This window comes from Pseudonaja textilis, chromosome 1, assembly GCF_049901715.1.
Source record: "Pseudonaja textilis isolate UNSWEBS1 chromosome 1, rPseTex1.2, whole genome shotgun sequence".
Classification (NCBI taxonomy): Eukaryota; Metazoa; Chordata; class Lepidosauria; order Squamata; family Elapidae; genus Pseudonaja; species Pseudonaja textilis.
Genome location: NC_141990.1, coordinates 45,757,332 through 45,769,845, shown reverse-complemented (window position 1 = coordinate 45,769,845; position 12,514 = coordinate 45,757,332). Strand labels below are relative to the sequence as shown.

At 39.6% G+C, this 12,514-nt stretch overlaps 1 protein-coding gene across 1 annotated transcript in view; it reads left to right on the top strand.

Moving 5' to 3' along the window:
- The first annotated feature begins 3,916 nt into the window (after window positions 1–3,916).
- KCNH1 (potassium voltage-gated channel subfamily H member 1) overlaps window positions 3,917–12,514 on the top strand; it is a 136,809-nt gene continuing 128,211 nt past the window's right edge. The window contains exon 1 of the mRNA XM_026695383.2: window positions 3,917–4,084. Coding sequence (XP_026551168.2) covers window positions 4,012–4,084 — 73 coding nt within the window. The 5' untranslated portion in view covers window positions 3,917–4,011. The remainder of the gene's footprint in view (window positions 4,085–12,514) is intronic.

Below are 12,514 nucleotides of genomic sequence, written 5' to 3'. Positions count from 1 at the left end.
ATCATCCAAGGCTCTTATTAAAAGTCTCTTCTCCACAAGCTTCAAAGCCAAGCTACAATTGTTGATAGAAGTCCAGAAGAACACCTGTAATAACACTCTCGTGTTCTTCCCTCTATCTTATCAAGTTGCAATGTCCTTGAAAGGGGAGTCTTTCTCAATTTCATGTAAAATATTTTCAAGCCTCTAGTTGGCAGTGTTACAAAGTTGTTCTCACCTTCCCCCTCCTTTCCCAGATAGAATGTAATAGAAGTTTAAAAAAGGAAAGAATATATATATATATAAAAAGAAAAATAACTAAAAGGAGCCTCTAATCTGAAAGATTAAAAAATCAAAAAAGAGAGGAAAAAATAAATATATAAAAAAGAGAAACCAGTCCAGTTAACAAAGCTAAATCATGATAGAAGTCCAGTAATAAAAAAAGTAAAAAGCCAAGCCTCACTTTGACGTTTCCATTTAAAAACCGCCGCTTACTCAGTTCTGTCAAAACTTTTACAGGTTTTTTCTTTTTCTTAGGGTGTCCTTTTAAGTCTCAGAATAATAGTAAAAAAAAAGTTCTCACCAAACCGACACACTTTCTCTTTCAGTCTCTTCCATTCCGGAGCTGTCCCAACTTCAGCAGCTTAATGGCTGCCTCTCCGCCACTGGCAAAAGGGCTTCTCCTGAATCAACCAGGGACTTTGTGGTGTCCCTGGGATCCACAGGATGTGCCCTTCACTATCACCGTCTCTACAGGATGGTTTAGGTCCGTTTGGACCGACCAGGGGTGAAGATATCGGCTGCAGTCTCAGAGCCCCGAGATTGCAGCCATATCGTCGCGATGTCAGCTCTGCCTTCTCCTTTTTCACTTTAAATTTTATTAGGCAAGCATTTGATACTGCAGGTTACAGAGTTGCCTAGATTATGACCAATGTCTTACAAATAAATTAAAAGAAAAAGTCCAAAATAAAATGTAATGCTCTGGATAAATCACAAGATGGCTCCTGTCTATTACAAATAGATATTTATCTAAAGCTCAGTGAAATGCTGCACACATTTCACTGCACATTATAAAAGCTAAACAAATATAATTCCATGCATTCAGCCTGAAGAATGGATGAAGGCTGAAGTTCTATAACAGAGATACAGAGGCTTTAGGTCTAGGAGAACACAATAAACATAATTTAAGTACAAATTCTTCACTACAAGAATTTCTACATAAATAATATTTTAGAAGCAAAAGCTTCTCTGATTTAAGTCTAGAGATTCTCAGACATCCAGATCAAGGTGCTTTTTCAGGTGACAACTGGACTTTCTTGTCCCCACCCCCTTTTGAAGACATTTTGCTTCTCCTCCAAGAAGCTTCTTCAGCTCTGACAGGATAGTGGGGAATGGAAGGATTTATATTCGTTGCAGACAGCTTCTCATTTGCATCCTTTTAGAGGGTCCTTGAAGCACTCTGTGTTCCCAGATCACCTGAGTAGTGTTCCTGGTTCCTGTAGTCTGCAATTTTTCCTCTGGAAATGCATCCATATTCCCACACCATTCAAAAGCATTTATCCAAAATTATATAGATATCTCTATATCTATATATATCTATATCTAAAAATCTGTAGTCATCCAGGCCATTCTCTGCTTTATTTACCTGGATCTTCTCCAAATACCTGGAAGTGCAAAATTTTAATCAGAGATGATAGTTAATTTCGTACGGTATCTCTTCTAGCACCCATACACTTTAAAATAGCTCTGTTCCTTTATTTTACAACAGCCATTGCTTTTTTATAGCTGGAAGAAGGAGGGGTTCTGGTCACTTTTAGGTGAAATGGGTGGCGTACAAGTCAAATAAATAAATTGAAATCGTATTCACAATAACAAATGTTGCTATAATATAAATATTTAAAATATAGTTACATTAACTAAGTTTGTTGCAGAGATATTTATCTAGAAAAATGATAAATAGGATGTGAGAAGTATGATTTTTTTCAAAATACTTTTATGATTCCCAAAACCTCCCAAACCTGAGAAGCAAAATTATGGAAGGGGGCTTGCAGGCTTTAGAGGAAAAATAAATTCCTTCAGATGTTTCAGACAACATTTTAACCCTTAAATCCCTGAACCTCTTTTCTCAAGTAGGACTTATCTTCACCTACTTTTTAGAGAGCTGTCCCCAATTATCACGCTAAATTGAAGTGGCCATCAAGCCTAGGTAAATGTTTAACCACGGGTGCAAATAAACTAAAGAGTACAAAAGGAGAGAGGAAAACATGGTTAATTCCAAGCAGTGTTTGCTGTGAGGTTGGAATGCATTGGGCATGGGAAAACTGACTGTGTGAAGCTGAAAAAGAAAGCTGCTGGGATCCTGGATCTGGGTCTTTGGACTGCTTCAGTTTTGGAACAATTTGATTTTAGAGAGAGATTTCTTTCATGTTCATTTGATGTTTCTCTGTAGGCTTTAATGTACTCATTATTGGCTTAGACCTGTGGGAGAAGCCAAATACCAATAGCACCTAGACTTATATACTGCTTCACAGTGCTTTATAGCCCTCTCTAAGCAGTTTACAGAGTCAGCATATTGGCCCCAACAATCTGGGTCTTCATTTTACTGACATCAGAAAGATGCAAGGCTGAGTCAACCTTGAGCCTAGTGAGATTTGAACCGCCAAAGAAGTACCCTGCTGTACTGCACTCTAACCACTGCGCCACTGTGGCTCTTCTAGGACTTAGATGTACAGCTAATGGAAAGCATCTTTTAGGACATCAGATCACAATGGTGATGATGGCAGATAAAAAGACATGTTCACACAGATTCCTTGTGCGATTTCTTAATCACATTCCCACAACCTCACTGGTTTCAGAGTTGAAGATTTTCTCTCTCTCCTGTTTCTAACTATCTGAAAAGAGACCAAAACTGTGTCGTCTTTTGTAAATCTGCAACTATGCAGACCGTGCAGGGGACTGGCTTCTGTATCATCCAAAATTAACGGAGGTAATATTCCAGTTCCTAATGTGAAAAGGTGCCATGGATCTGACTGGCACAGGTGGCACATTCAGGTAGCTCTTGGCAACTCTTTAAATCAAAATTCCAGTTTGAGCTAAGGGGCCCTAAAGAAAGCAACAGGGCAGTCATAAGAGCAATGAGGAATGCTCTTTTTAAATGCAAGAGAAAAGCAGTCCTTTCTCAACTCTCCTTCCTTTGCTTATTGTAGTGAAGACTAACACCCAACATGTGGATTAGCAATGGGATGCTAGCAATGTATTTGATTTTCCCTTTCATGGGGAATGATGGCATGTAGACTTTTGTCCCTTTGGAATCTGCGGTAGTTCAAAGAATGGATCTTTGCCCAGATAACTTTAAATATACCCCCCTTGGTTGTAGAAGTGAACTAATTGAGTCCTAATGTTCCTCGCACATTTGCAACATTACACGATCTGCAGAAGCGAGGATGGAGGGATTTGGAGAAGAAACCACACGTTCCAGGCTATTTTAATTAATTCGCACGCGAGCAATTATGCCTTGAAGCAACCCCTGTCCAAATCAAAGGGATAGCGGCAGGAAGTTCAACTATTCTTGAGGAGGGAAGTAAACACAGGGTACCAATGCGTGCTGAGCACCAAGATCATCCTGGAAGTGCAGCAGTGGGGAAGCCACGTTTCCACTCTCCTCCCGCAATCCCGGGCGCTTTGGATTTCGGCGGGCGAAACAAGGCGGAGAGATCCAAAGGAAGGCGCTGTAGCCCACAGGTTTTACGAAGGTCCACAGAACCCCACCGGCCGCTCTGGTCCAGCGCAAAGCATATTCGGTGAGGAGGGCGCGGAACAGCAGAGGGCGCTGCCGGACAGGTCCAGGCCCGGTGGCGCGGAGCGGCAAAGAATGCAGCGCAAGGGAGGGTTGCTGACTGCTGGGCGAGCAAGAGGAGCTGATGCTGCAAAGCCGCCCGCCTTTCCCGGTGGGGACCATGAGGAGCGCTGAGCGGGAAGAAGAGTGGAGAGGCTGCGCTTAGCTTCGCCGACCCCGGTTAGCCAGCGCGCTTGACTATGGCTGGGGGAAGGAGAGGGCTGGTGGCTCCACAGAACACCTTCCTGGAGAATATCGTGCGGAGGTCCAACGGTAAGGAGGAAGCCAGCCGGGGGGGTGCAAGGGCGGCTCGGCGGGGTGGGGTGGGGAAGCAAGGACCCGCAGAGCGAAACCCGAAACTGGGGAGGGGGGAATTCTCCAATGCGGGGCTGCACTCATGGGCTCCTCCGGGCGGTTTTTTTTGGGGGGGAGGGGGAGAAAGAGGCTGGGCCAGGCTGGCTCCGAACGGGGTGGGGACGCGGCGAGCTTTGGGCTGAAGTGATGCTGCCTTTGGCTGAGAAAGCTTCCCCCAGCCAGGCATCGCCTCAAAAGTCCTGCAGAAGAAAGTGCCCGAAATGCCTGGGAGGGGAAAAACCCGCGAAACGTAGCTGAACCGAGGACAGGAGAGGCTTGCAGGTGCCTTTTGGGCAGGCTTCTTGCTCCGGGTCGGGTTGGAAACCAAAACCACCCGGATCGGGTTTTGTGCCCCGGAGCAAGCGTTGGGAGGGCTACGCACACAGACTGGTTGCAACGGGCTCTTGGCGCCCCCCCGCTTTTTTTTTCCCCGCGGGGACCTCTTGCCGTTGCCCGAGCCTTTTCACTTTCCCCCAACCCGATTTCTCAAGGGCTTCCCCCTCCCTTAGCGCCGAGATTTTGGCGCTATGCAGACCTGGGAAGTCTTTGCAGAGGCTGTGGTGAGATCCTCGGAGAAGAAGAGGAAAGCGAGGGGAGGGGAGGTGTCGAGGATGGGGAGACCTTCTTTCAGGTCTTCCTTTCAGACTTCACATCTCTTACAGACGGAAACTATCCGGAATGCTCTCCAGAATCATAGCTAAAAACAAATTCATTAAAAAGTGCAGGACTGAAAACGATCTGGTGATGTTCTATTTCTCCTCCCACCCCATTGATTCAGTATAACCACTGATTTCTTGATTTGTTTTATGTCATTTAAACACTTCTGCAGTGTAAGAGCATCTTGGAATACTCTTGAAGCTGAATACCAAGCATGTCTAATCTTGATGGACTTATGTTAATATCTTACTGGCCTGCCTTCCCTTTTCTATCTTTATTTCCTAAGTATCCATTCTTGTGCATGGTGGGACTTGCAGATTTCAAATGAAATTCTCTAAATCTGGACCATGTTAAAAGTCATATTTATTTGTTGGGGTGGTGGTGTTGATGTTATTTTGAAGATGTGATACTATTCAGACACTTCAGGTGGGCTCTATAAAAAGAAATTAGATAGCTTTGGCCAAAAGAATTGTTGACATTTGATTAAGTTAGCATCTAGAGATGTTAAAACATAGTTTAAAAAAACACATTTAATTATACAACACCAAATAACCACTGCATTTTAAATCTTTGGAAGCAGAACTAGAAGATGAAAGATTGGAATGATTTTTAAAAAATCTGATTTGGGAATACATTTCCTCCCTCTCATTTATGTGTCATAGAGGATGGTCTACAATGCTTCATCTATTGAACCCTAGTTTAAAAACACCGAGCAAATCAGTTCTCAGCTTGACTGCTACAGTTAGGTGTGGCTATCTCTCTGCATAGGTCTGCTTTAAAAGGCTGTTAATTAAGATGGTTTATTTCCAATTTCTCACTTCCCCTCCCACATCAATACTTTATTGCAATTGTACTATAGTGTCTTAAACAGCTTTCAGAACTGGATGGAAAGTGGGAAGAGGAGGATAAAAATGCTGTACTGTACTTTTATCATATAATATGTATAAAAAGCTTCTTCCAATCCTGAATGATAAGCTGTTCAACATTTTCTTCCATCAATTTTTAAAGGTATTGTAGCCCTCAGCCTAAACATGAACTAGGTTCCTTCCTTCCTGTCTGATTAATTGCTGGTATATGAATGAATTGGGATTCTTGGCTCAGGTATTAGCCATGAAACAGAGTCAAGGCTGGGCTCTATGTAAGAAGGCCGACTGCTTCTGAATTTGCTGGAAAATATTTAACAGTGGGGTAATCAAGCAGATGTACTACTTTAATAACTTCCAGAATTGCTTTGCCATAATTTTAAAAGAAGTTACTTTGTGAAGAAATAGATTTGATTTTTCTGCACACAAACCATAACCAATAATGTTAGCAATTCCATGTTCTTTTAAAATTCACAGTATTAGTCTCTACAATCATCTTCTCAAGTGAAAGTTTTCATATGATAGCAGAGGGGAAATAGAATTAGTCATTAACCCAACATTGGCAAGTATGTTATATTTCTTCAGTTGATTTCATTGTTGTTAGATGGACATACCATTTAGCTAGTGCCAACTATTTTAAAAGGAACAACCTAGTGGCTGTCTTTGGTGTTTGAATAATATTGTCATTAAAATGCTATTTTGAAGAAAGCTCTTAGTAGAAATTGGCATGGCTATTTTTCTAATTTCCTTTTCCAATAAAAGGCTGGCTGGAAAGCTATTGCCCTTAATCAACTTCTTCAATGGCTGCCACAAAATTCTTGAGTGGATTCTGGAGTTCTTTAATCTAGAAGGCTTTATTCCATTTAATTTTTTCTCCCGGCAGTCTGATATACTTATTTTTGCAATTTTGTTCAATTTCGCTCCACCCCAGTTTAGGATTTATTCACTGTAGCTGTTCTGTAGTTCTGAAAATAGTTGCATTCCCCCAAGCCAACTGATACTATCTCCTCCTTATGTTTGGGTTGTACCCTTTTAAGTCCCTAAGACTCCACATATCGAAAATAAGCCCCCAATTAATATATAAGATCACCAGGAGTCATTAAAGTACAGCCTGTTTCAGTATTCTCACATTTCCATCACTTAAGGAGTATCATCATTGGCCCTGCTGCAGAATCTTTAATCCAAAGGTCCTTGCATTAAAATTATTTTTATTAGATGATCAGATAAGTTTTGAAATTTTAACTGGGCTGATTAACTTATGAATATTGTTATTGTGCACTGAATATTTGTGATATGCATGTAAGCAAAGTGTCCATTTTTCTTTATTTAGGGGATTGGGTCAGTGGAAAAGAGATAGATGAGAATGAGGACTTGGATGGGAGAACATTTGGATAACATCCAACTTATGGGCTATAGAGTCTTCATCTAATAACCCATTATATAAGCATTCCATATCGATCTTAGATTTCTTTTATGGCATCCTCAGGTCATTAATTTCTTGGCCGTAACTGTAAGTCCTTCTAAACAAAGAGTGGAAACTATGATGACAGTTGGTAAGGCTAGACAGCCATTTCTCTGAAATACTTTGATATTTTCCAGTAGGACAAGAGGCAAGGAAGGAAGGTTGAAAAGCTGGAACTTGTTTAATTGATGGTGAAATAGTCTTTACTTGGAAATAGGGAATGTTGTGGTTCCTCTGAGGTAAAACAATGGTTCTGTTCACCTGAGTTCTGATTAGCATAAGATGAATGAAAGCAAACAACCTACCTATTTTCCCCACTTCAAAAGCTTTTTTTAAGGAAAGCCTCATAAAATCTCTAGTTGAGGGAACACCATTCACTGGCAATTCATGGGCAGTAGAGAACTTCCAGATTCCCAAGACTCTTTGTAGTAATTTGATCTATGGAAAGAACATTCTGCCTTTCCTTCTGTTTGTATGAGGAAGGAGGAAGGAGTGCGAAGGAAGAAGGATATTGTGGGAAGAGAGAGAAAGGTGATGGTCCAACCCAATACTGGCTCTGAATTTGGGTTCTGTTCATTTTTGCCCACTATCCTAAAGGTGTTTTTTCAAAAAGCAACTGGACTTCCTTGGTTTTCCTTGAAGACATTTCACTTCTCATCCAAGAAGCTTCTTCAGTCAGAACTAAGAAGTTTCTTGGATGAAAAGCAAAACCTCCTTAGGGCAAAACAAAAAAGTCCAATTTTCTTTTGAAAAAGCATTTTTGGCGCAATCATGACCTGGATGACTGAGAATCTCCACAGACCTTTTTGCCCACTGACATGTAACTTGACTTTCATCAGATTATTCCAGTAAGAATGCAACTTTGAACAAGATAACATTGATCATTCCCAATCAGAGTGTAGAATAGAATAGAATTCATTATTGGCCAAGTGTGGTTGGACACACAAGGAATTTGTCTTGATGCAAATACTCTCAGTATACATAAAAGAAAAGATACATTCATCAAGAATGTACAACACTTAATGGTACAACACTTAATGATAGTAATAGGGTACAAGAAGCAATCAAATCATACTAGGAAACAGTCAATATAAATAGTAAGGGTACAAGCGACAAAGTTACAGTCATACAATCACAAGTGGGAGGGGGTGGGTGATAAGGAGTGATGAGAAGATTAACAGTAATTGTAGTGCAGACTTTGTAATAGTTGATCAGTGTTGAGGGAATTACTTGTATAGCAGAGTGATGGCTTTCAGGGAAAAAACTCTTCTTGTGACTAGTTGTTCTGGTGTGCAGTGCTCTATAGCGTCATTTTGAGGGAAGGAGTTGAAACAGTTTATGGATGTGAAGGGTCTGTAAATATTTTCACAACCCTCTTTTCGACTACTGCAGTATACAGGTCCCCGATTGAAGGCGGGTTGGTAGTAATTGTTTTTTCTGCAGTCCTAATTAACCTCTGAAGTCTACTGTCTGTCCTGTTGGGTTGCAGTAAGTGTAAAAAGCTGACATATAAAGGAGGAAAAAGTGCCTTCCTAATGCCTGCATTAATTAGGGTGGGACATGTTTTTCTAACAAATGGAAAAACAAGAGGAACCATCAGCTAGGGACCAATCCAATGGCAGTGAAGCTGGAATCACTGATTGGTGAGGTCAGATCCAATGAGAGTAGAAAGTGATGAAACTGGGTGGAGTTTGCAGCATTGCAGGACTGCATAGTTCTCTCTCCCCACCCTAGACATAGAGTCTTAAAATGTAAATCTACGAAAAGATAAATTTTTGGATTCTTTTGTATTTCAGCTAAGTCTCTGGGAACTGATTGGTATCATAAAAATCTCCCTCACAAGCTTTGATTTTTGACTCCTTGTCTCAAAAACCTTAATTCCAGATTTACTACATTTTTGTGCAGAAATGTTAATATGCCAAGGGACTGTAGGCAATCTTTTGCCTGAGTGCTTGAGTGCTTGTACTAATATTAAAAAGCCTATGAATCAGCTTGAAGAATAAAGCAGCATTTGGGCTGGGAGGGCTTTTGTTCCCAGGGAGTAAAAAACCAGACCAAAAATGGTGAGAGCTTGTACAAATGGCCACAAGACAGCCACCTGGTAGATATGGAAATTAGCTTGATTTTCAAATAAATAAATAAACCACTGAATTGTTAAATCCCAAGTAAATGACTTGTTCTACCATTATTTTGAGATTAAACTGGACCCATCCTTGTGGAATACTGAAATATTGTTGCTATTATTTTGCACTGCTACTATAAGGTTTTACTTGCACTGTGGAACTTTCTACACAGTGGGGAAAAGTTAAATCAGTGGGCTGAGAATTAAGAGCAGCTTTTATTCTGCTAAAGTTCTGAGATATTTTTAGACAAAAAATGAAATCATCCTAAAATAAGCACTTCTCTTGGCTGATTAGACCGTAAGTTTATTGGACACTTGCTTCAAGATTTCAAAGAGATTTGAAGCTGTGTAGGTTTGTTTAAGTGGTATTGATTAATGTATTATACTGACAGCTGTATGGGGCTGATATTCCCCAGATACTACCCAAAGAAGCCATAGCTTTTTTGCAACTGTGCCAAGATGCCCTCCCATCTGGAGAGCCAATGTTGCTTCTCCTTTAACAGATCTGTGGAGTTAAAGTTCCTGTATTTCTGGTTAAAAAGGTAGTGTCAGGATTGGGAAATACCAGTAAAGGCCCTTTGACAATTGAAGGTCTAAAGGTAGTCTGAAAGTTCAGGTGAAGAGTCCAAAAGCATATGAGGAACTTACCTGTTTTTAAAAAAACAGAATTTGACACAGGGAAGCCAGAAGTTTAAAAGAGATGGGGACCGCCTCCCCGCCCCGCCCCAGCTAAAGGTTTATTTTGGATTAGGTGAAGTAACAATGTGATTTTATGAATACAGTTTTACAAGATATATGAATTACCTAATTAGAAGACAGTCCTTGCAGAGAATTGTTGTCAGTGCACTGATGTTTATATTCCATAAAAATATATTTGGGTTTTCCATGAGAGGAACAATTGTGTGTTTTGGAAGGCTTTGGTAAATCTTCGTAAGATTTAATATCCATCTGTCATCATTGTAGTCTTCTAAAGTAATGTGTCCCAACCTTGGCAACTTGTAGTGGTCTTCTACTCTCAGAATTCCTCAGCCAATCCATATATCTTCAAGCTGCCAACGTTCAGAAATACTGTCTAAAGTATTTCCTTCTTTCACCACAGGCCTCAATATCTATTCCTGGGCTTATAAGGTAACTAGACTTCGGCTCCATAACCAGACCTCTTTGTAAGTTAGTTTTATGTATAGGCCCTGTTTGAGCTCAACATATGGTAAAATACTGTATTTGATCGTAGCTGTTACATTTTGCAAACAATGGATTAAGGAGGATTGCAATGTATAAACATGATAATTATGATTTATTTAAAAACCATAGATAAGTAAATCATGAATTAATATTGTTAGGTTAGCCATATATTTGGGAACTAGCATCTATTCCACACTGAAGAGACTGTACAGCCATTTATCTGAAATAATATAGAATCTCCTGCCATGGTCAGGGGGTTAGACTTCCAAGCTCCCTTCCAACCCAATTCCAATTCTATATTCTGTTCTACATAGAACAATAGACTTAAACAATTTAACTTATTCGCAACATACAAATGACATTTTGCAGTAGATTCCTAAATATCATACATCACTGACTAATTGCAATATAAGTAAAATAGTTCATATTTACAGTTGGAGGTCTGCAGTTATCCTAAATATAATAGTTTTTTTAAAAAAATATTGGTGTGATAGTTATTGGAATTGAATTTTTATTGCAAAGTTGGAGTAAAAGGCTAGTCCAAAAGAAAAATAATTGGTAAGCTGTCTACTCACTTGCTATACCAAATTAGATCACATACTGATAGCAAAAATAAAAGAAATGCTTTAATAAGCTCTTACCACAAAGTACCTATTATTAGTGTATATATCTAGTTTGCTTGACATCTTGAAAGCAGTCAAAGGGCAGAACCATAAGAAGAGTGCTGCATTTATGCAATTAACTTAATTGTGTTATGCAAAAAAAAACCAAACATGGATTATTTGTGACCTTGAGCTATTTATAGGACAGTCTGATTTTTTTTAAAAAAACCACAGCCTTTTACATCTAACATTTCTATTCTTCTTTCCATTAAAGTCATTGTTAGTGGCTTACATCTTAGCACCAAGAGCTTATAAAAAATTTTGGTATTAAATTTTCATGTTTAAAGTTGTTATACTGTTAGTCTGGAAGTTCTGATGAACAAGGTTCAACTCACTTCTGAATGAACTAAATTCCAGTATAATTTTTAGCATTCAGGGAAGCTAGGGTTTCCAGCAGTTCACAAATTTTAGTCTGGCTCAAATAAACCCTATGAAACTTAGTATGAATCCAGCCATTGAGGTTTACAAATCCTTAGGTCATCATCTACCATACAGTGTAACTCCATCCAATGTTTGTTTATTTATTTATTTATATCCCATCTTTGTTATTTTTAAATAACTCAAGGTGGTAAACATACCTAACATTTCTTTCTCCTATTTTTTTCACAACAACCTTGTGAGGTAATTTGAGCTGACTGAAAGCCAGGCCTGAAGTCACCCAGCTTGCTTTCATTCCTAAAGTGGGACTAGAACTCAGGCCTCCAGGTTTATAGCCTAGTGCAGGGGTGTCCACTTTGCGGCCCATGGGCCTGATGCGTCACACGCTGGCCACGTCCACCCATTTTAGCAAAAGGAAAAAAAGTTGCAATATGTCACATGACAACAACATGATGCTGCGAGTTTGACACCCCTGGCCTAGTACCTTAACCATCAGACCAAGTTGTTTCAAAAGAAGACATTATTTTGCAAATAATTATCAGTCCTATGTCCTCTGACTGAATGCTTTCATGTTACTTGGGACCACAGAATTCTCAAAGTTGTAGTTTCAACATATCTGGAAGATAATCCCTAAATTATATAGACAGGAAATGTTGTTTGTGACAACAGACTTATAGATTATCATTCAGTCGCTAATCACAATAAAAGCAATTTCCTTAATCAGTTTTGTATTTCTGCCTGTGAATCATCAATTTTAACTATTTTTGATACGTGCCAATAAATGATGTGATTGGGTAATCAGAACCTATTACCTTGTATAAAATTTTGGAGTAATTAAATCAAGGGATATACTAAAAGCCCTTTCATTTCTTCTCCTTTTATCATTCAAGGGCATGGTTAAATTGAATTCAGATCACATTCAAGCCCAGACTAGACCTGACAACAACAAGCATGTTTTAAAAATGCAGATAGCTGTCTTGATCATTATTAGAATGTTGGTTGGAATGGGGGTTGGGGGGGTTA